Raw genomic sequence first — 24,578 nt, forward strand, 5'->3', positions numbered from 1 at the left:
TTCATTCACCCATTCAGCAAATATTTTTGAGAGTTCTCTTATATGCCAGGCGCTCCTCTAGGATATAAGCACTTGGTGGTGAGCAAAGCAGACAAATTCCCCACCAGCAAGGAGTTTATGTTCTAGTGGGAGATAGATACATAAATAAAGACATAGTGAAGTATCAGGAATCGGTAAGTGCTAAGAAGTAAAAAACAAAGCAGGCTAAGGAGATAGACACTGGGTGACGGTAGGGGTAGATTTAGGGAAGAGTGCTACTGTTTTAGATGGAAACCAATAAGGGGAGTCTTTCTGAGCCAGAAACAGTTCAGAATACCAGGATGAAGCAAAAGAGTGAGACATGTAAATTCCTTAAGCAATGAACATCTCAAAATTTATTCTCTTATCAGGAAAAAAAAAATTGGAAATCCCTTTGGTGAGAAACAGTTTTAAATAATAAGTTATGAAGTCACCTGGATCCTCTCCTACTTTTTCTGCTATGATTCTATAGCTCAATTCGATCGCTCTGTTTCCTCATTCTCCGCCATCACTTCTGTTCTAAAGGGCAGGAGAGAATTCTGAGAACTCACAAACACACAGACACAGACACACTCACAGCCAGGCTGGGTCTTGTGACAAGGAATGTTGCAGAGCTACACCTAGCTTCCTACACCTCCTTTATCTTTCCCCTCTCCTGCTGCAGAATTAGATTCCTAAGAATTGGCTTCCTCTCCTTTGTCCCCTTTTCCCCACTCACCCATTTCCCATCCACTCCATGGTGCCCCTGTAACTTCACAAAATGCCATTCTAAGGGACCTCACTCAGTCTTGTGTCCCTGGCCATACGTATTGGCTACTTTTCTCCTTTTTGCTACTTCTTCTTTATTGAGTTGTTTATCTAGTTTGAAATAATAAAATATAGAAATAGAAAAGGAATTAAAACTTGAGAATTAACTAAGACCTGATCATGGGAGCATTTGAATGTTGAGCCAAAGCACAGTTTGCAAACTCAAATGGTACAGCAGTGCAAGGCATGTGACACCAGTGTATGAAAAAGAGTCTGTAAAACAATAAAAGCCATGCTTACGAATTTCATTCGAGAACAACATGTGTATGGATGCATTTCCCTTTAAGAAACTAGGATCTAAACAAAACAACAAGATAGAGCATGAGAGGGTTCATGGGGCACATATACTGCCAGTTTGCAGTCCACAGTCTCCACACAGGATCTGCTTCTCTGTGTGCACAGAGGAGACCCTTGGAAAGACTTTGAGCCGGGGAGTGGCATGATCAAGCAGCAGTGGAAAAGATGGATTTGCTGGTACCATGCAAATTACCTGCAGGGTTAAGCCTTGAGAATGCAGCAAGACTTGTTTGAAGGTCATTGTGAGGAGTGATGAGGACTTGGACTACTCTAATGACTATGGGAATTTTTTTAAAGCTGGATAAAAGGAGAATAAAAAAGAACTAACAGGACTTAGTAAGAAACTGGTGCAGAATCGAGTAATTATATGGTCCAATCATAGCTCATGGAGGAAGGCTTGAAGCAGATGAAGTTAAAGCAAAATACGCTGATCTGGGGAAAGAAGACATTGAAATGTCAGCAGCTCATCCATGTAAACACAGTCCATCAGGCTGCTGGAATTGCATCAGCAGTGCCCTGGAAGGAGAAATTAGGAGAGAGAAATGTGGGATAAATGAGGATAAATGAGAAATATCTGCACTTGAACATATTCTTCGAGAGAAAAAGTAAAGAGCAGAGGGCAGAGGTGGAAGGTCCATATTTAAGGTGTGAAAGAAGACACCAACTCAACCTGGTGGATAAAAAGAAATGGAAAGACAGGGGTGAGGTACAATTCCTTTATGTCCAAGATGCAAGAAGTTACAGACATGGAAAAGCTAAGGATGCTCTCCTCTGATAAGCTGTAGAAGCTGACTGGGAGGCCATCGGTAGTCTTGGAGTTACTTTTTCAAGAGTGGATGGACAGAGGTCACACTGAATTGCAATAAGGGCACAGTGTAGTGAAGGATTCAAGACTATGTCTTAAAATAACTTGGCACTAAAACACAAGCTTCTGAGGTTTTACACATGAGGATAAGGAAGGGGAAAGATAGAACATCAGGAGTGGCAGCTACTGAAATGCTGGTCTGGCATTTACTGACTTGCCATGGTGTGGCTTTTACTCTGAAGCCACTTGTTGGTTTCTTGTGCTTCCTCAACTAAACCTTTTGTGCTAAGCTTTATTTATACCTACGTGATAATGAACCAGCTAGTGCTATAATCAGGAAGTATGCAAAGTTCTGAGCCTTACCAAACAGAAAGTGAAAGCAAAAATGCATTCCCCTCCATTCAAAGCTGCAACAGCGTGGATGAAGGTAACACATTAACATTTCTCTTGAATTTATCTTTAAATTAAAAATTTTCGGTGAGAATAATGGCTATAACTTAAGCTGTAAAACTGCTGTATTGAGGAAGTCTGGTAATCGAAAGTGAGGCTCTGGAGAAAGGGAGTGAATCTGACATTACTGTATTAAAAAGTGTGTGCAGTTAAAGATGAGACTTGACTTAAAAATCATTCTGCTTAACCGACTCTCTCTATTTTGGAAATCTTTTAGCCTTTCCCAAATGTTTGCTGCAATTCTTGGGCCTTCAATCCCAGGATGTTTTGTTTATTGCGGTGTCACTGAAGGGACAGTGTAGCATGTTGGAAAAGTCCCCTAGATCAAGGGTCAAAGAACTACATTTTAGTCCCGACTCTGCTTCAAACTTCCTGTGTGATTTTGGGAAAGTTACTCCCCCTCGGTTTCCTTATCTGGCCTTTAAAGTCCTTACTGGTTCTAAAGTTAAAGGCTCTTGTGAATGAATATCAAGGCCTTTACTTTTCATTCTTATAAAAAATATATATATATACACTTTTCTTGGGGTGTGTCTGCTACAAGTTCGGACAGAAATACTTCCAAATTTAGGCAAGAGAATGCAAGTAGTAATAACTACAATAATGTAATATTTAACATTCATTACATGCTTGCTATATGCTAGTTCCTGTTCTGTGCCTAATTCTTCACACGAATTATTTCATTTAAGCCTTTCATTGTGAGAGTGGTATAATTATTACATTATTTTATAGGTCAGAAAACTAATGCTCAAAAAAATCAGGTGTGGATGAGCTAGTATTGGAAACCAGGCACTCTGATTCCCAAGCCCAGGACCTAACAAATAAGCAATTTCATTTTTCAAACCATCAGAAATTCGAGCTAATAGACCAATTTTAGTTTTATGTATCAGAGGTTCCTAAAACATTGAGATTTGGTAGCCATAATTTCATGCTTGTCTAAGAAAGAGGGAAATATCATTATTTAACAATTATTTTATGCTTATTTTTCTGTGGTCCTTTAACAATACCTGTTGATCTGTATTAATATTGCAAATTGGAAAATTGAAGTAATTGTTCAGATAATTAATTCTGAAGAACTTGTTAATGATAAAAAAAAAGAGGAAAGGAAACTATTCATGGGTTTAAGTTGGAGCAGGGAGGAGATAGGTAGAGGCAGGTGGCAGGGTGGGAGTCAGAGTCGACTCACCTATATTAACTATATCATTTGCCCTAATCTCATATGTTTGGTAGCTTTACCTTCTAATAAGAAGAAATCATCTTGGTTCTATTTACAGAGGCAGTGAATTCAGTTTAAGTCATGTTTTCAAAGGTAGCCTAAGGTGAAGAGGACCAAAATAATTTTTTAAATATCCTCAGAAAGTTATAAACACAAATTTTATTTCCATAGCTTTTAATATATTAGAAATAATCTGAAGATAAACATCTAGCTTGACCAGCATCCTTTATACCAGTAGCGATAATAAGGCCATTCAGATGATGTTATTTATTGAAAGAGGTAAAGTTTGATGCCATTAATGATAATAATATCTTGTATACAAAGAATATGGAGTATTATTTGTGACTTATTAAGACAAAAATAGAGATAACTATGCAGTTCACTTTCAGGTGCTCAGGATACTCTTAGAATGATGCAGCCAAATGTTAGAAACATTCAACATGTGATGAATTTACACTCTTTCCTTCTACTCATTGCACAGTAATAGAGGGGATTTGTTACATACAATTTTAAGGCAGAATTCTTTCATTTGAGCTCTAAAGAATTTTTATGTGTAATAACCACATGATAGCTCAATTTCCACTTTATTTTGTGGATATTTGGCCTGATTCTTACAGAGAGCATGTTTTCCCCATTCACATACATCTTATTTTTTTCTTAATTTTATATTTACAAGTTGAAATCTTTTCCTTTATGCAGTAAATGTTTTTTTCTTTTCTTTTAGATTAAATCAGTTCATTAAAACATTGTTCAGATCCTGTGAGACATCGCTGGAGCCAGTACGGTGCTATGAAGAACTATGAGATTTAGCCTGGACAGTAACTTGTTTCCTGGAGAATAGATTAAGTATTCCATTCTTCTGCAATGGTTAATCTACTCAGAAAACAAATGTTTAGTATTCCCATAGGACTTTACTGCTCAGCAATCATCCTGCTTAAAATATGTATTTGTTCTCAGTTCTCAATGCCATCTAGTGACCAGTTCAATAAGGACCCTGGGGCTTTCCCAGTAGCCACGAATGGGGAACCATTTCCTTGGCATGAGCTAAGGCTCCCCAAGATGGTCATTCCCCTCCACTATGACCTTTTAGTCCATCCAAATCTCACCTCCCTGGACTTTGTTGCATCTGAGATGATCGAAGTCTTAGTCAGAGATGCCACTGAATTTATCATCTTGCACAGCAAAGATCTTGAAATCATGAATGCCATCCTTCATTCAGAGGAAGATTTGAGATACAGGAAACCCGGGAAAAAGCTAAATGTTTTGAGTTATCCTGCTTATCAACAAATTGCACTGCTGGTTCCAGAGAAACTCATGGCTGACCTGAGATACCATGTGGCAATTGACTTCCAGGCCAAGCTAGCTGATAATTTTGAAGGGTTTTATAAAAGCACATACAGAACTCTTGGTGGTGAAACAAGGTAAGACATTGTTCCAGCTGTTTACAGTCTCTCGTGATATTTTCCTTATGTGTTACATCTCTTTGCCAGGAGCATGCTTCAGCAGTCGCTTATTAAAAGCCCAATAAACTGTGGCAAACTAGGAAGAAGGAAAAGCTCCATCATTTTTTAGGAAAGTCACAGTCAACCTGGGAAGACAGCATGCAGAGGCATAAACAGCTGAAGGGAGAATAACTTGGAGGAGAGGCCAGTATGTGAGTGTGATAAGACAGACATGTTTGTGTGCTCTAAAAATGGATGGTCAATGCAGAGAGAGCTAAAATAGGGAAGGCTTCTCAAAGGAGATGAGCCTTGATCTGAGACCAGAGAAAATGTGAGATTTGGGTTAAGAGGAAATGAAAGTATGTAGGTGGCCCAGGAAATAGCATCACTCAAATCTAGGAGGCAGGAACAAGTATGTTTGGAGAACTGAGAAACATGGTCTATTAAATCAGCTCACATTTATTGAGCATATACTATGTGCCTGGCACTGTTCTACACTTTGAATGAGTAATGGTGAGATTTGGACAAGGTAAATAATAAATGCTATGAAGGAAATAGAAAAAAGGTGCTGTAATAGAGAGTAAATGTAGCTGGAGATTGGCACTAATTTAGCTGAGATGTCAGTGAAGTCCGTGTCAAGGAGGTGTGTTTAAACTGAGACCTAACTTTTTCTTTTTTAAAGAGACAATCATGAGGACATCTTAGGACAAAGTGTCCCCAGCAAAGGAAGCAGCAAGCGCAAAGGCTGTAAGGCAGGACCAATTGAGATAAAAAGGTCAGTGTGGCTTGAAGAGCATGAGCAAGAGACAGAAGTAGTTTAAAGAGATCAGATCATGCAGAGACTTAAAGCCTCTTGCAAGGAGTGTAGGCTTTTACTCAAGTGCAACGGGAAGTCATTGAAATGCTTTGACCAGATCTGTGTTTATAAAGACCAAGTGTATGTTGAGGATCTGATATACAGAGGAAAAATTAGAAGAGTAATCATTTAGGAATCATTGCAACAGTTCAGACAAGACATGATTATGGCTAGTGTCGCTAGTGGTGGTGCTTGTCGAATGAAGTGATTGAACTTGGCATTTCTTTTGGAGGATAAAACAGGCAGAATTTGCTGACATATTGGTTTTGTGAAGTGAGAGAAAGAGAGGAATCAGAGTGGATGATTTGGTTGTGCAGTGCTAAGGACCATCTGGGAAGGAAGAGAGTCCTGCTTTCAGGGCTATTCCATCTTTTATCAGTTGTATTCAATTGCCAGTTAGAAAAAACCCAAACACGATGGCTTAACACACACGGAGTCATTTTTCTTATGCAACAGCAAGTCCAGGAGCAGGGCAGTGCAGGCTTGCTACAATGCTTCTCAGTGTTATCCAGGACTCAGGCTCTTTGTATCTTTCTGCTCAGCCATGATTTTTTGTACCTCTAGGCATCAAGTTCACATTCCAGGCAAGAAAAAGGGGGAGAGAAAAAGGCAAAAGGAAATATTTCAGCTGAGTCTGACTCCTTGTACAAAGCTTTCCCACCCAATGACTTCAACTAGATCACAACTAGTCCAACACATCAAGCTGCAAGGGAGTTTAAAGAAGTATTTGTTTATCTGGATACATTGTTTTCCTGAACAAAACCAGGATGCCACTGGAACTGCAGAAGGGGAATAAATGTTAGTAGGCAACTTTAGCAGCGCCTGCTACATACCTCCTCTTTCCTTCCCCACCTTAGGTACTGCCGGCTTGGGGCTCACGAACACACCCCTCAGCCCCAGCAGTCCACTTAAAACAGCCCTTCCCCAATCCCATCTCTTTCCCCCTCATTGCAGTTTCAATTCTATGGGGCCTGTTCTCAGGTCCAGCATAGTACTGAATAGAAAACTTTTCAACTTCTTCTCTCTAAGGCACTATGTGACCAGTCCTGACTTTCTTTTCATTTTTTTCAAGTCACAAAGTCTCTACTCAAAGGAAATACTTTTTAAAGACATCGTTTTGGAGATGTGGGAGACTCGAGGGGGAGATTTTTGGGTGTAAGAGCTGGAGGACTTCCAGCATGCCTCTCATGATTAGCTGCAGGCTATTTTTGACTCTTGTTATGATTAATTAGTCAGCTTTCCTCATCCTCATACTAGTAGGTCTAACATGTAGGATTATTTAAGAGACAATATCAACAGAATCTTATCTCTCTCTCTCTCTCTCTCTCTCTCTCTCTCTGCTGCACACACACACACACACACACACACACGGGCAACTAAACCTAAAATACAAAAATAATTAAGTCAACAATAGTTCTTTGAGAAATAGGAAGTCACTACATTGCATGTGGAAATAAAATTAATCATGTTTAAGTAGCAAAGAAAATCTTAATTTTCTTGCTTTTCCATATAGACTTACTATAATCAAAATTTCTTGTTAGTGAAAACTACTCCAGCCACTTGGAATTCCTTTACATTTGCAGCACCTGTTACCAAAATCCAAATAAAACCCTGAGGCCCCAAGCAAATCATTTAGATTCTCAGCCTCGTTTTTCCAGTCTGAATTACAGGAATAAAGCAAATAGAAGAAAAATTATCCTGACAGCTTCTCTTTTTTCCCTCCTGTCTTTTCTCACCCTTTTTCTGACCCTTGAGATTTCCTATTCTCCCCTTCTTCTCCAATCAAAATCTGCTCTCCAGCTGTGCTTTATAATTGAAGTTTTAAATCCAAATGATAAACCTGTAGTTATACTATTTTAGGCAGTAGTAAGGTGATGTGATATAGAGATTTGTCAGAGTATCTATCTACCTCTTATAGTCTAAAGACTGGAGCTGCTGTGCCAGTAGGTAGGGGGAGCTAGAATTGTTTTGGGTCTTAGGTCCCCCATGGAGACCCCTAGCCAACCATGATATAGGAATATGAAAACTCAGTTTCTTGCTTGCAGTAGAGGAAAATTTGAAGATGGGGCTTCTATTCCAGAGCCCCCTGGGAAACAGGCTGAAGCTGGGACCTGATCTGGCTTCCTCCTCTTCCCTGTTTTGCTTCTCTCATTCCCTTTTCTCTTGGTAGCCTGTTCTGAATGAATCAGGGTCTGCTTCCTAGGAACATACCCTAAGACATTTCCCATATACACAATTGTTCAGACATCTGATTGAGGTCCCCACTAATTTCCTGATCAGTTTTGACCTGAAATTGACTGGGCATGCATGCCTACCTCAGCCATACTAGCTAAGGATCCTGGAAAGATCACTCCAATTCTCTGAGCCTTAATATTCACGTCTGTGATGAGTATGACGATCATATAAGTAGAGTGCCCATCGTCGTGCATTATTCCCAGTTGGCAGCTATTAAACAAAATTTTACCTTTTTTATTTTTTTCAAAAAGGAAGCCTGAATTCTCTAAGATTATAGTGTGAGACATCAAGTATGTCACCTCTAGGTTTGATAAGCTGTGTTCTGAAGGTACACATTTATTTCTTTTCTTGGTTTCACTTGTGTATTTTGGCTGGGGGTACTTCTTCTTTTCACAGAACAGTTGCAGTAACAGATTTTGAGCCAACTGATGCACGAATGGCTTTCCCTTGCTTTGATGAACCTTCGTTCAAAGCCAACTTTTCAATCAAGATAAGAAGAGAAAGTGGACACATTGCACTATCCAACATGCCAAAGGTACTGCCACTTTCAGAAACATTGGAGAATCATTCTCCAGTTGAGCTTTGGTCTTCGTTGTGTTATTTTTAAAAATATTTCCTTTGTTTTCAGGACTTAAGCTATTACTTTGTTTTATCTATCTACATAGTATGTAACAAACTTAATCCTTCTAGATTTTTTAACATCACTCTGGGGAATTGTCACACAAGAGGTTTTGTTTTGTTTTGTTTTTTAAAGAGATTTAGAGTTTCTTTGTGTTTATATGGAAACATTATTCTTTTAAATCAGGGGTACTTGGCCAACGATGAAATCATATAGAGCAGCACTTCTCAAACTTTAATGTTTAGATGAGTCATCTTAGGACTCTGTTAAAATTTAGGTTCTGATTCAGTCAGTCTTGGGGTGAGGCCCAAAATTCTGCCTTTTTAACAAGCTCCCAGGTGATGCCACTGCTACGAGTCCAGGGACCAAATTAGGAGGGATAAGGGCCCCCCTGGAATTTCTGATCTGGCCTTCCGTACTGGAAAGAAGAAATCCTTTTTATTTTTTTAAGTTCCATAAGTAGTTCTTAAAATTATTTATAAAAATTATTTATTGTGGTTATATACTTTTTTTTAATTGGAAGAGATCTTTGAACACTTTTATTTGGCTCACATTTATATTCAAAATGCGGAGACTCTGAAAGATACAGTAGACCCTGAACTTCATTTAATATTTCCTCACTAATGATGTGCTTACCATTTGTGCTGTTGAACAAAATGTAAACCATTTCTCCACTGTTGCTTGGAAAGTAGGACAAAAATAGAGTCTCTTCTGAAAGCGCTTCGGTAGGAGGAGCAGCACAGAAAGCAGCCGGGTCACAGTAAGCCGGCAAGTGGCCCTACCTGCTTTTCCTCTCTACCCTGCACAGTGACTTGCCTCCGTGGATGAAAGGGAGAAATGAGTTGATAAGCTAGACACTGAATTCCCTCAGATTTCTGTTTAATGTTAGAAACAATATTTGCTCTGAAACACTGGCAGAGCAGATCAAGGGGGAAAGTGACAACATTCTATGTGACACATATCCCACAGTTTTTCGAATACTGTAAAGATAGCAATTTAATTGTCCCTCTCATTTTTAGGTAAAAACGATCTGCTACCTTAACTCAAAGTCTTCTCTTCAATAGCATGTTCATTTAAGAGTAGTTCAGTCCCTTTCCTGGCAGCTCTTTATTAATAGAATTGTTCATATGAATAATCATGGAGGGTAAAGTGAAAATACAGTTCATAAAGCCTTTTAATTAAAATGAGATGCAAACATAAATTGACATTTTGTTATATTAGAATTTAAATTTCTATCTTTAGAAACCTCCAATACTTCTCATATTTAGAAAAAATAAGTGAACACTTCGCAAATACTTTATACGAACTTTGAATCTTTGTATTGCCTCAGTTGACCAGACCAGTTGTCTGGATCACACTGTTATTAGCAAATACTGGCCTAGCCGTCCGCTTCTCATTTACATACCCAGCCGGGCTTTCAAGGCTGGCCAAAACAGGAAAACTGAACTAATGCTACAATCATGCTCTCTGGATAATAGCTGCAGCACTTAAGATGGGTTATGGACTGGTGGGGTGAAGCAACACATACTAAGTTCTCAATTTTTTAAGTTAAGAATACAAAATTAAGAGAAGTGAGGTGGCCAGCCAAGTACTAGTAGAGACAGCATATCTTTTGGGCACGTCTTTGTCCTCTTAATTCTTTAAAGGAAAATATACCTGCTGGCAACACTTGCTATGTGCAAGTAGAGTCCTGTCAATATTAAGAAAACAGTGAAATCTTTAACTAGCAACAAGTGTTTTATACTTGGACCTTATATCACCATCCTGGATGAACTTACGCTAACAACCTATACACCTCAATTTAAGGCACTGTTAGTCTACAAAGGTTGCTCCAGGTTCCTGAACAAAATTTAGCCTCCAAGGGCTTCATTTTTATCCTGGGCGGTGGGGGGCGAAAGGGGGATGTAGATCAGAGGGAATGCCCATCTGTCTCCTAACCATCTCTGCCACCAGCTGTCTAGTGTCACAGACTCTCATTTCCCCATAATACTACAGCCTTGCCTCTTTTTCCCCTCACCCCTTCACCCACTTGACTAAATGGTTTTGGAGTTTGGTCAGAAGACTGCAACCATAATGCCCTCTCCCCGGGCCCCACCATAACCCTCTCTTCTGCTAGGAGTATGTACCCATAGAACTGTGGTTGAATCAGGCTCATAAATAAAAAGATTATTGTTGGGCAAAATTAATTTGCTGGACAGAGGTAAAATTTACAGCCCTATATATATTGCTAACTTTCTTAGAGTATTTGGTCAGTGTCTTCTGCTTTATTGGAACTTACAAATTGATTTTTTTGATAGAAATCCATATAAATTCTACAGAATTTAATAGCAAAAATATTTGTCATCGAAATAGACTAGGCACTTTATGGTAATATTTCAAACTATTATCTCTCGCCAAAGCAAACTGAAATCTTAACCAAACACATAAAACATGCTCTAGAAACTGTAGTTAGCTCTGCCACAAGCCTGACACCTTGGAAAGGTGGGTAGACAGGGTAGGAGCAAGCTAGTCTAAGAGTTATTATCACTTTGAAGAAAGTGGTATTTTCAGGTTACCATATCTGATCCATTCAGTATTTAGGGGTGTTGTATAATGGTGGAGATCATCTCTGGGACAAGCTATCCAGAGCAAATGAAGATAAAATTCAGTAATTATTCAGTGAATTTGATAGATGCAGCTGACAAGTCTGTAGGCTTAAAATTTTTGCTTCCTCAGAACATAGGCAGAAGCTTAAATTACTAATGACCTCCTTGGCCTGACTGCTTTCATTGCTGAATCAATGAAGCAAAGATAAAAATAAGACTATGACTCAAGCTGTCACACACTGAGTGAAAGAATGAGCAACGTCTTTAGAGTCATATGGTCGCATCCACATCTTGGTCTTGCCATAGAACTCAACGTGTGATCTTGGATAATTCAGTTACCATTTCATAGACTCTGTTTCCTCACCTGTGAAATAACACCTACCTCACATACAAATAATAAGAGGATTAAAAGATAATGCAAAGCATCTAGCACAGTTTTGCTTCTTGTTTCCTTCTGCAACAGAGGTTTGTTTATTATATAACAAAAAGAAAGGAGTTATTGTCTGGTATTTTTTTCCTTAGAAGTGCAGAACTTAAATTTATGCCAATTTGGAAATTATTGCATTTCAAGAAGGTAGAAACATCTAAAATGCTTTTATGCTTTCAAGCAACAAAATAAGATTTGGCATAATTTTTAGATTCCAAAAGTAGTCCATTGTGTCTTCAAGGAAGTCTGGGAATAAAAGAAATCAAGGGAGGAGAGGCTACAGAATATTATGAGAGGCCATTGATCTCCTATAAGGACATCAAGTGTCCTTCAGAATGTCAGGCTTTCCTCTAATGTACCTGGCTTAGGTCATAGGCATTGTTGTAAAATACTCCAGTTTTCAAATACTGATTCTTTTCTTTCCTGTAGGTTAAGACAATTGAACTTGAAGGAGGCCTCTTGGAAGATCATTTTGAAACTACTGTAAAAATGAGTACATACCTTGTAGCCTACATAGTTTGTGATTTCAAGTTTGTGAGTGGGACAACCTCATCAGGGATTAAGGTGAGACTGAGATCTAATTTTGTACATAGCCCAGGATAGCTTCCAGAGGACAATGAGTTTTTCTTTATTTTCTTAAGCTTTTTTCCTTATTATCAAAGTATCATGTTTATTTTACAAACTAATGATAGGTAAAAAATAAAATAGATTACTTGTAATCCTATTACCAAGAAATAATTACTCATAATATTAACATTTATCTTCTAAATATTTTTCTATGCATGTCAGTATGACAGTATTTAAAGAAATGGTATATACTGTATATATATACTTTTTACAAAATAATATATGACTATTTTAACTTAATTTTTACCATAATATGTAATAAAAATCAAATGTCACTAAATATTTTCCTATAATACTATATTAATAATTGTATAACACTATGCTGCATGGAGGTACCATAAGGATTTTTTAATGAGCACCTTATTTTTAGATTTTCACATTGTTTCCAGTTGTTTCCTATAACTTTTTTCCTCAGTGAAAAAAGGTATTCATAATTTCTAGAGTCTCTGTTATTTGAAAAAATTTATAATACCCAGTAATTGTTTTATAAATTTTTGCAAACCGATCAGTAGAGATATTAAAAATAAAAGTAAAAAAAGAACTCCTTACCTTGAGGAACCAAATGATCAACATAAAAGCATAGTCAAAGAACTATAAAATAATGCTTATGAAATATAGCTATAAAATGATTACAGTTTATATACATACTATACCTACAGATATGTAGAGATATATTATGAACAATGTATTTATTTACATATGTGGCATCTCTGCACATAGGTTTATATGTGCATAGATATAAATGTGTGTAAGAGGTCAGATGGCACTTCACTTCAGAGGACAGGTTGCTGTCAGCTTCCTTGGATTCACATCCCAGCTCTACAGTATTTTATATGGGTGCCTTGGATGAAGTTACTTAATCTCCATGAAGATAATAGCAGCTACTTCATAAAGTTGTTGAATGAATTAAATTAGAGTTTACGTGTATGCATTTAGTATGGTGCCTGGTAAGCCACCAAAACACGGTGGCCATTAACATATCTTTCCTATACAAGTTCTAAATGACATCAGTTAATTCAGAACATACAAGCAGATCACAAAAGGAAAGTAGCACTAAACTTTAAGCCCAAGAAAACCAGAATCGAACTTTATTCTTTCCATTTAATGGCTAGTCACTTTGGAGGAAGTCAGTGAACATATTTGGGCATTTTTGAGTAATTATTTAAAGTAAGCTAGATGGGGAAAGGGATGGATCCAGTAAGTTCTTGAAGACGTCCTTACCTCATAAAACTATGTTTTATTTGAATTGTGCTAGTAGTCATGATTTTGGAAAGCTAGTTCTCAAATGTTGGAGTATATGATAGTGATGAGTTCAAGTAGACTCTCATAATATAATGGGCAATATAGTTTGAAATTTACAGATTAGCACCTAGAGAATGAATTGTAACAGAAGATGCAGGATCGTTTACAATTCTCAAGACTGACGTTTGCTTTAATATTTTACGGAATTTCTTGAAAGATGCAGTCTGTCTTTCTTTGGGTAAGTGTTGTTAGGAATGGAGTTGTGCCAAGGAGCTATCATTCAAAAACCACTTCTGATCAACATTTCCAGGTGTCCATCTATGCATCCCCAGACAAGTGGAGTCAAACCCATTATGCTTTGGAAGCATCGTTGAAGCTACTTGATTTTTATGAAAATTACTTTGATATCAACTATCCACTCCCAAAACTGGGTAGGTTAAAACTCCACATCATTGTCTATATGTGATTTAAATGAGCACAGAAGTTTACTTAGCCCCAGAAGCAATAATTTGTACCTCTGAGTTTTTCCTTGAGTGTAGAAAATAAAGAATTATGAGAAGACATAATAGATCATTTCTCTATTATCAGGTTTAATGTTAAAATAGCTACATTGCATATTAGATTTGGTTGAATGAATTTTCTAGAGCATAATTTTTTCTATACCATATTTGTTTATACCAGCAATCTTTATAAAAGTTGCTAAAGCTTTACATAAACAGCTGAAACTGTCCCTTCATCTGTTATCCATAGTGCAATTGAGGTTGGAAGAAAGATTATAGCACAGATTTTTAAAAAAATATTTAGAGGAAATAGATAATTTGAATATGGTAGCAGTAGATCTTTATTTAAGAAAATACACATAGTCTCTCTTGGTTTTAATTTTCTATCTTAAATATTAAAAGTTGTGATTTTTATAATATTGCAGAACACATAAGAACTATGACTTAATTTTATAACTCATATAGATTACTCTTTAGAGCTTCTGACAGTGACAAAACATTTATTTTCCTTTGGGATGTTAGGAAATACTCCTTATTATATCCTTCGTCTCTTTTTCCACCCCCAAACTCCATGTGAATTTTTTAAAGAGAAGGTAAAATGGCCATCAAAAGACATCTCCAGGTGCTTATTCCTATAGTGCCTGAGTCTCACTGTATTATTAGAATGCTAATTCTATATACCCATTAGCACAGATCTACTAAATTCTGTTTACCCATAATCCACTGCTGTCCTACGTCAAAAGTCGAGGAAAGATCAAATAACAGCCATCGATAATTTCATGTTCTTGAAAAATGTGGCCTTGAAGATTAGATGAAAAGTATTTCAAAACTAACTGAAAAGAAGCATGCAGCTTAAGAATAGAGCAGATATAAGCATCTCTAATGGCTATGGGAAATAATCCATAGCATAATCATGGGAAATAATCCAAAACATAAAATCGTCACTGTATTTAGAAAAGGAGTCATTCCAACATTTGAAATGCTAATTAATATTAATATTTATTGGTGCCAATTTAGTATTTTATTTTGTTATAAATGTTTGCTTTTACACACTGGAGTTAACTAGTATTAGTTAGTTAATTAGGCAATGCAATTACAAACCAAGTGACTTGGTTTATTTCAAACTTAAAAAAAAAAAATTACCTTTCCTTTCAGTTGAACAGTACTTCTTCCAAAATGTCCTGGCAGAATAAAAGAAAAAATTCCGAGATTAAATATTAGCCAGAAATTTTTTAACCTATGTGAAGTCATTGGCAAAGGATGTACATGGATATAATATAAATTAATATTTATTATACCTGAGTTCTGTAAAGATAATTAAGTTTTACTTTACTCACCTAAGACTTTGTTAAGAGGTAGAGGAAATATCAATCTTGTTCTCCTGAAACTGAAATCCTGTATCTTTCTCTTTTTGAAGGAATTAGTTCATTTTCCTTTGATGGATCTCAAACATAATTATTCAATACTTTTTATTTTCAAACTTTTCAGTATAATAATATAAAATACAATATTAGTGTTTTTAAATGAATTATTTTCTTAGCGGTAAAACACCCATGGTATTTTCAGAATCTAATACTTAAAAAAAAAAAAGATCGAATATCAAAAGGTTACTTTAGCTACAATCAAAACTGTATAGATAAAATTTATCATACTTGATATGGGTGCTGATTATTTTTACTGCAACTGCAAGACACCATGTCAATGTTAAGATATTCTTGATGTTTTCAGAAAGTCTGTTTATATATACTGAAAGCATCATATGTATTTGAAGAGAAAACAAACCCCAGTTCTGGTGTAGAAGTCATAATGATAAGTGTGATTCTTCTTATTTTTTAGATCTAGTTGCCATTCCTGACTTTGCGTCTGGAGCCATGGAAAACTGGGGCCTCATCACATATAGGGAGACATCACTGCTCTTTGATCCCAAGACCTCTTCTACTTCTGATAAACTGTGGGTCACCAGAGTCATAGCCCATGAACTGGCACACCAGGTACTTGGCACTCGTGACATTCTCTTAGTATCAGTCCTAAAGAGCATTATACAGCACATTACCAATCTTCCTGAAACAACATAAAATCATATCATTTACCTCTAGAAGGGACCTTAGGGATTATCAAACCCAATATAATATGTTAAGTAGCAGAGGGCTCAAGCTGTAGACCATGGGACTCCTAAAGGAATTTTATCACAAAAGAAGCAGTCATTATAGTCTCCACAACTCTTCAAAGTAAAGCCTTCAGATGTCTTTTAGTAAAGAATAGTGTGGACTGTGCATATACATAAAGCACAGAATTGGAAACCCTCCAAATAGAGATTTCTACTAAAAATATTTCTCCTTATATCCCCTAGAACTGTAACATTCCAATCTAGGGCAAAATCAACCTTCCTTCAGCTGGAACCTATGATTATGCAAGTACATAATGCAGTACTTCCAGTCTAAGTATTCACAGGCTGCTGGCCCTGGGCACTATACCTAACTCTCTCAACTTCAGAGTCCTCATCTATAAAATTAAGTTAATAGTAGCTCCTGGTTCTTGAAACTGTTTTGAGGATTACAGAGAGGTGTCTGTGCCTGTCATATAGTAGGCTCACTAAGTATTAGTTATTAATGATGACAACAATAACCACTGCTACTGCTACCATTTCTTGCATGATAAGGTTTCCAAGTGCCATCTATCAACACTGTCTTACATGCAAATATGGAACTGTAAAACTAGCACTATAGATATCAGAGATGATTTCTACTCTATTTCCGTTCTGAAAATCCCCAGTAACAAAGTGAATTATTAAGGGTCCCAGAAATTCTCTTTCACCAGGTAGGTAAATATCATGCCATTGTAGAATCTGGTAATGTCTCTTAATTTTAATTTTTACCTTTCCCATTTATCATCACCATAATAATAAATTCTGTTTTTCTTTTTTGAAACAGTGAACTAAGTACCCAATTACACAGGAGCCATGCTCAGCATTGTACTATAAGAACATATGGGCAGCCTCTTCTGGTTTAGAATCTCCCCACTGGCCCATCTTAGGGGTTTTGATGATTAGTCACTGGTAGATCTAAAGTACTTAACACTGCCTGGGAATTCCTAATCTTTCTACCCAGTGTTCGTCAGGAAATTGGAGAGCTCTACCTCTGAAGCTCCGTGCTGCCTCTGAGCCTTCCTTTAATAGCCTCTCTTTCATAGAGATGTAGAGTATAGGGCTAGAGCAGCAGGCCACAGTGGTTTTTGCCTTGACTGTTTTGTCTCCATATGACCAGGTCACACCTCTGTTAAAAACCCTGACAAAGACACCCAGTGCCAACTGGGTAGGTCAAGGGTCCATTAGCAAGGCATGTGAGGTCCCCATGATGTAGCTTCTCTCCACCTCTCCAGCCTCATCTCTTACTATCACCCTAAGCTTTAGCCATCCAAGACTACCTGCCATTTCCTGAACATGCCAGGTTGTGTTGCTCCTCTATGCTTTTACTCCTACTACGTGATCTGCCTAGAGCACACATCACTCACAACATACTTAAGGACCACTTGCAAGTCTTAGGAAATGAATCATTTCTTAACTAATCTACAAACTCTCCAAGCAGAACTGATTCTTTCCTCCTGGAATCCTCTCTGTCTCTTGTACAGCCATTAATCATGTCATCAATAATGCTTTCTTGCATTTATCTGTCTACTGGTTGACCTCTATCATTTGTATTGAGGCAGGAGCTGTATTATATTCATATATATTTCTAACATATGGCACAGTGCCAGGAACATAATAGGTTCTCGATAGTCCCTGAATGAATGAATGAATGAATGAATGAATAAACCATTCTTGCTAACTGGAAAAGTGACCAGAACCAGCTCAGCCTGTATTTCTCATTTTTATCACTTCTCAATTTGAGGAAACAGCTTCTGTCTCTTCTCATAGATGCCCTTGGGAAGATTGATGTCCACTTGCAAAATAATCTGAGGCTCATCAGAAAAGGAACAGAGCTCAGTTTCTAGAAGCTACAGATACAGCTATTCTGCTCTAAACTGTAACAAGGCTCTTCTGAATCTTATTTTAAGTTTCCTATCCTTCTGGAAATTGCAATCCTATAATAGATAAACTCAATGCATGGTATTGGGCACATGGGCTAAATAAATTAAATGTAAAAGTACATGAAAAAATAGTAATATTTAAAAATGGTGTTATAGAACAAATATAGGTCAAAGGTGAATTTCTATTTAGGTTATCCTTATGCATCCTTTTTATTTTGTTTATTTATATTTAAAATCTTGGACCTTTATTCACTTTAGTGACCAAGTTAATTCCTGGGAATAAATTAGGGCAGAGGTTAACAACAAAATTTGCTCATCAGTAATATTATGTAACAATCTGCAAGTCCTGAATGAATTCTTGTGATTCTCTTAAATACCTGCTACTTAATATAAAGAGATAACTTTACCAAGGATATTTCGGTTTATATTTTGCCTCAGATCACCACCATATATCAAGGATGAGCTGAGATTTTACTTATTGTGCAAGAAAGAAAAGACTACCTCTACAAAATATTTTTATTTGCTTCTTTAATATTAAATCTAGTAGCTAGGAAATCTTTGGAGAATAAAATGGAAGTTGGAGAGTTGAGGGCAATAAGGACACAAAGAAAAGTGAAGCAAGAAAAATGTGGTAAGACGAGAAGGCCAGGACAGCAGCAGGAAGAAGCTGTGCAGAGAAAAGGGTAGCAAAGATAGAGGAAAGGCCTTAACTAAAGGAAAGAGTTAGCATCCATTATACTAATTACTATAATTAACAATTTTCTATTTTTTTTTCAACTTTCAATAACATCGAGTTTTTACCTCCTAGTGGTTTGGCAACCTGGTTACAATGGAATGGTGGAACGACATTTGGCTCAATGAGGGTTTTGCAACATACATGGAACTTATCTCTGTTAATGCTACATATCCAGAGCTACAATTTGTAAGTTCACGGTTTTGTATGTCATACCATATACCCTAAGGAATCACCAATTTGCTGTTAAAATTTTTAATGAGTGTTAAAGAGAAAACAATATAGCATGGTATTTTTGAGCCTGTGGTGTTTTGTTTGATGTATGAAACAGACTGTATTAGTTTGCTAGGGCTGCCATGACAAAATATCACAGACTGGCTAGCTTAAAAAAGAGAAATTTAGAGGTTTGAAATCAAGGTATTGGTAGACTTGGTTTCTTCTGAGGCTTCTCTCCTGGGCTTACAGATAGTCTCTCTCTCTCTCTCTCTCTCTCTCTCTCTCTCTCTCTTTCTCTCTCTCTCTATGTGGTCTCTGATGCTTTTGTCCAAATTTCCTCTTCTTATAAGGGCACCGGCCAGATTGGATTAGAACTCACCCTAACAGCCTCATTTTAACTCAATCCCCTCTTTAAAGGCCTTATCTCCAAATACAGTCATATCCTGATGTGGTGAGGGCTAGGGCTTCAACATATAAGTGGCGGGAGGGAGCACACAATTCAGCTCATAACAGAAATCCCTCACCCAAAAATTTGTGAACAGAGAACTCAAATAGCACATGTATACAGCTGTGTATTGAGAGTGAGAGAAAAGAATGTCACTGTCCTCATACAATAATGTAGGACAAGGCAATGCCCATGTCTATAGGTCCTGTGCAGAGTTTAGGCATGATTAGGGGCACACTCCTCTTGGAGTTCCAAAGGACCTATTTACTTCCCCAAGATGTGTGAAACGATTTCTTCAAACATGCTTTTTTTCACAGGCATAAGTAGGTCGGAACACCACCTAGCAAGGTGGTTAGTACAGGTTAATTAGCTCTTTGAGGTAGGCATTGGTTCAGTACAGTATAGACAGACGTGGATTTAAAGTCAGTGTCATTTTATTTGCTCTGTGTTAAATCTGTGTTTTAATCTCAAAGCTTCATATAGTCTCTCTAGTAAAAGGCATGTGATACATCTATCTCACATGCAGGGTATTGAAAACCTGGTAGATGATGGATGTCAGGTCCTGGCATGTAGCAAGTATTCACTAAATGGGAACCATTAGTTTTAGTTCTGTATCCAAGGCTTGGTACATGGTAAACATTCATGCAGTGCCTAAGGGAATGTGGATTTATACTATTATGAAGGAGAGAATTGGTGAAAGGGGAATATGTAAAGAGAAAGAAACTTATAATCAATTGTAAGAAATATTGATTGAATACTTATTTCTCAGAATATTGGAAGGAGATTTGACTTTGGGTAGTGAATACACAATGCAATATACAGGTGATGTATTATAGAATTATATACTTAAAGCTATATAATTTTATTAACCAATGGCATCCTAATAAATTTAATAAAATTAAATATATATATATCTTATTAAACCTAGCATGTTTTCTATTGTTTTGAGAGTGTCAAATTGAAATTGAAAAAGTAATTCTTCTCCTCTGTTTAGGATGACTACTTTTCGAATGTGTGTTTTGAAGTAATTACAAGAGATTCATTAAATTCATCCCATCCTATCTCCAATCAAGCAGAAACTCCTACTCAGATACAGGAAATGTTTGATACAGTTTCCTACAACAAGGTAGTAAATACTGTGGGCAGTGGAAGCTCTGCTTTCAGTAGAAATATGAGGAGGTCCATAAGATCAACAAGTTAAGTTTTTGCTGCCAGGTTACTGCCACGTGTTTCACTTTTTATTTTATTTGCTTCGTATTTTTCAGACATTATACATGTTCTATAAAATTAAGGTTTCCTGTAAAAACATATCATACTATCTTTTCCTTTAAATTTTTTCTTTTTCTTTTTTTAGGGAGCTTGCATTTTGAATATGCTCAAGGATTTCCTGAATGGGGAGAAATTTCAGAAAGGGATTATTCACTACTTAAAGAAGTTCAGCTATAGAAATGCTAAGAATGATGATTTGTGGAGCAGTCTGTCAAATGTAAGTCATGTGTTGGGTTACAATAGACTGTTGTTAAGCTTATAAGGTGACAGGCTAATTATGAATATTTATAAATTGTTATATTGTCAATCAATAAATATTTATTCCATTGCCTCACTGCCAGGATCCATAGAAGGCAGCACCTACCTTTTTCCTCTCACACCATGATAAACCAGGATGCCACACTAGGTTAGCTGTACGGGTTTGATACTTGACCTCCTTCTCTTTAGTTTTCTTTGTATGATTAACCGTACACTTTATCCTCGATTTTCCAGAATTTGTAATAACTTTATAATTCCTAACACCTAATTACATAACACCAAATCTGCCCAAATTTTAAGGGTAAACTCTACTTGCTCAAATTTATTTCCCAGCTTGTATTCTATACTGAGTGAGACACACCTTCTCCTTCACAGGAAGAAATCCTTCCCAATCTCTGTCATCATATCTTTGCTTCTAATGATCTCACTACCTGAAATGCCCTTTCTTATTTCCAACAATTTAAATGCTATCCATCTTTTGAGATCTAGCTGAGATTTCATTTCCTCTTCACAGATTGCTTCAGCCCTTACTGGTGTGCCTTTCTGCTAAATAACTAGAAATGCATTTATGTGTCTGTTCCACACAGTGACATTTTCTTTTCTTGGTTTATATGGGTCCAATAACAATGCAATAATAACAATAATAATAATAATAATAATAATAATAATATTTGCTTAAGAGCAAGAATCATGCCTATTCTTTCTTTTTACGCCATTGAACTAGCATACTATTGATCCTATAGTCTAACTGTGATTAATAAACAGTTAATGACTGATTAAAGAACACACGGTAACTTTGTCATTGGGATTTATGTAGTATAATAGGTAAGACAAAGCAGAAAACATACAGGAAACTCAGATAAAATGATTCTAATAATTATTAAAATATTCTTGAGGGAGGGGGTAGAAGGGAGGTAGATGGGGTAAAAAGGGTCAAATATGTGGTGACAGAAAGCAATCTAACTATGGGCGGTGAAGACACAGTACAATATATATATGTATCTTACTGTTAAATTGTATACCTGAAACTTACTGGATTTTGTTAACCAATGTCATAAATAAATAAATAAATAGATAGATAGATAAATAAATAAATAAAAACTAAATAAATAAATAAATAAGATAGAATCCCTTTATACACTAAAAAATTCTTAAATTTTCAACTGCAGGATATTTCAAGTATAAAATCTTTTATAAAAGTATTAAGCTGGCAGAGCTTGTGCCTCCAAAGAACCCTGTGCCATTGCACACAGAAGACTTTCTCTTTTCTTTATAAGTACTTATGTCCCAGAGAAAGTAATAATATTGTTCAATATTTGTGTAGCACTTTACAGTTAAAAAAATTCATGTGCATTATCTCATTTGATTTTTTTTGTATGCTTTTGTAAAATCTTGACCCTCATGGTCTCATCTGCATGTCACTTTGTGGTCAAAGAAACAAAGTAAAGAAACTAAAACGTTTTTTGAGGTGGCTCATATCTTTTACTCACATTTCTTGAAAATCATAAAAAGGATCGAATTACTAAGAGTCCTTAGTAATATTTATAAAAATGCTCCTTATCCATTTCCATCACCTCCTGCAGAATATGCAGATGCTCACTCTCTACAAGTCCTCCTACACTTCCCAACAAGGCTCACATTGCTTTTCTCTCCCTTCCCTCTCTTTTCCTCTCTCCTTTGCTATTCATGTATGATTGAGTGCGTGTGTCGTGTGTGTGGGTGTGTGTGTGTGTGTGTGTGTGTGTGTGTGTGTGTGTGTGTGTGTTTAAACATCAACCTGGCCTTTCTTCAACAAGGAAGAAACTGTCTCTGGTGTATGTAGGGGGTGTGTGTGTAGCAGGGAGGGTTAAAGGAGAAATTTGGCCAACAATAAGAGGATTTTTTTAGGCCAACTAAAAAAGTTGAACAGTCCTATGTTAATGTTTGTCACATCATGCTTATAACCACCAAGAAGGTAAGGCAGGCATTCTTACCTCATTTTTACAGATGGAAAAATAATACTAAAGGAGAGATTTGCTCAAAATCATATATTACATGAGTGATAGAGTCAATACTTGAGTCTTCTAACTCTAAATCCAGTATTCATTCTTTCAATTACATCATAGCTTCTTCCTAGTTATCAGGAAAGTCTCCTATCTAACCTTCCCTTAAAGGTCCTAAATTCTAGTTGACCCCCTTCTGATACCAAATGAAACTGGTATGAACATGATAAATTCCTGAAAATATCTTACTCAGCATTGTGTCATATATGTCAATTCCAATACATGTCAATAGCAACTTGGAAATCAAGAAATTCATGTCCATAAAGTCATCTAATAGCACTTGAATGTCTTAGGCAGTGTCTATGTCATTTTTTCCATCTATAGTTCCCCTTAGAGCATTAACTCCTGATTATTCAAGTGTTGATTGCCATCTTGGTGATTTTCTTAGGTCTCATGCCAATTCTGAATTCAAAATTTGTTGTTCATTCATTATATGTTACTGTGATAGTCATTGGGAATAGCTAGGTAAGCAAAAGTGTTTCCTCCACTGTCAAGGAGTTTATGATATGATAGGAGAAAGTTAATACTAGATACAGTTGCCCACAGGGGCATGAGTAACATGCACAATAAAATAATAAAGTAGGACCTTTCCCAGGGGAAAGAAAATAAATGAAAGGAAAATAAAACAAATCGATTCATCCCTAAAAGTTATTCTACCATATTGAACTTCTTTAGCAAACTTTAAATATATATATAAATATTAACTTCATCTAGACAAGATAAGGAGCATGGTAATTCATGAAGTAACTTTTATGTATTTCCTGTGTATCACTGCAAAGATGCCTTTTTTTCATTTCATGAATTGCTATGCTCATTAACACATCTAGATGAATTAAATTTTTATATAGCTATGCTAATAAATGTCTGTATTCATGTCTAATATGCACATTCAGCCAACTATCAATGCCCAAATAGCAGTACTCTTTTTCTTGTTTTATAGGGTTGTTTAGAAGGTGATTTTACATCTGGTGGATTTTGTTATTCTGATTCCAAGACGACAAGCAACACAGTAAGTATAAAGAGGCCTATAGAGTAGAAGAGATCTGGCCCATCACCTGACCCAAGTGTGTAGAGTAGCCCAGTTGTCCTTTTAAATTGCTGGAGAGGAAGAGAGACTCCACAATTTTCTTTGAAACAATGTTGACTAAAGGAGGAATGTTTGGCCATTTAGGGGGATGCTGCTGCTGTTACTACTATATTTTTGTTATAATTCAGCTTTTCCACAAAGCCCGCTGCTAACTAAAAATATTTCAGTGCCAAATTCCCCTGAGTGATTACTGCTGCATTGGCATCCTCTAGGCTCTGAAAAATGTCAAACAAAATATGTTGTTAGTTTTGGAAATAGAGTAAATGGCTTTCTTCAGGCTCTGCCTTTTTGTTTACTTCTGTGAAGTTTTTTTTAGCACTTTAGGAGAGATAAAAGAAGGTCATCAAGAAAAAAAAAACAAAACTCTTTTTTTAAAGAG

The 24,578-nt window shown here is 36.6% G+C and overlaps 1 protein-coding gene across 1 annotated transcript in view; it reads left to right on the forward strand.

Moving 5' to 3' along the window:
• The first annotated feature begins 2,123 nt into the window (after positions 1–2,123).
• ERAP2 (endoplasmic reticulum aminopeptidase 2) overlaps positions 2,124–24,578 on the forward strand; it is a 37,870-nt gene continuing 15,415 nt past the window's right edge. Inside the window, exons 1-10 of the mRNA XM_039875167.1 lie at positions 2,124–2,354; positions 4,315–5,011; positions 8,520–8,658; positions 12,184–12,318; positions 13,934–14,054; positions 15,960–16,114; positions 18,958–19,071; positions 20,538–20,669; positions 20,898–21,029; positions 24,053–24,121. Coding sequence (XP_039731101.1) covers positions 4,455–5,011; positions 8,520–8,658; positions 12,184–12,318; positions 13,934–14,054; positions 15,960–16,114; positions 18,958–19,071; positions 20,538–20,669; positions 20,898–21,029; positions 24,053–24,121 — 1,554 coding nt within the window. The 5' untranslated portion in view covers positions 2,124–2,354; positions 4,315–4,454. The remainder of the gene's footprint in view (positions 2,355–4,314; positions 5,012–8,519; positions 8,659–12,183; positions 12,319–13,933; positions 14,055–15,959; positions 16,115–18,957; positions 19,072–20,537; positions 20,670–20,897; positions 21,030–24,052; positions 24,122–24,578) is intronic.

The sequence above is a fragment of the Pteropus medius genome, unplaced genomic scaffold (genome assembly GCF_902729225.1).
Source record: "Pteropus medius unplaced genomic scaffold, Ma_sr-lr_union100, whole genome shotgun sequence".
In the NCBI taxonomy this organism is placed as follows: Eukaryota; Metazoa; Chordata; class Mammalia; order Chiroptera; family Pteropodidae; genus Pteropus; species Pteropus medius.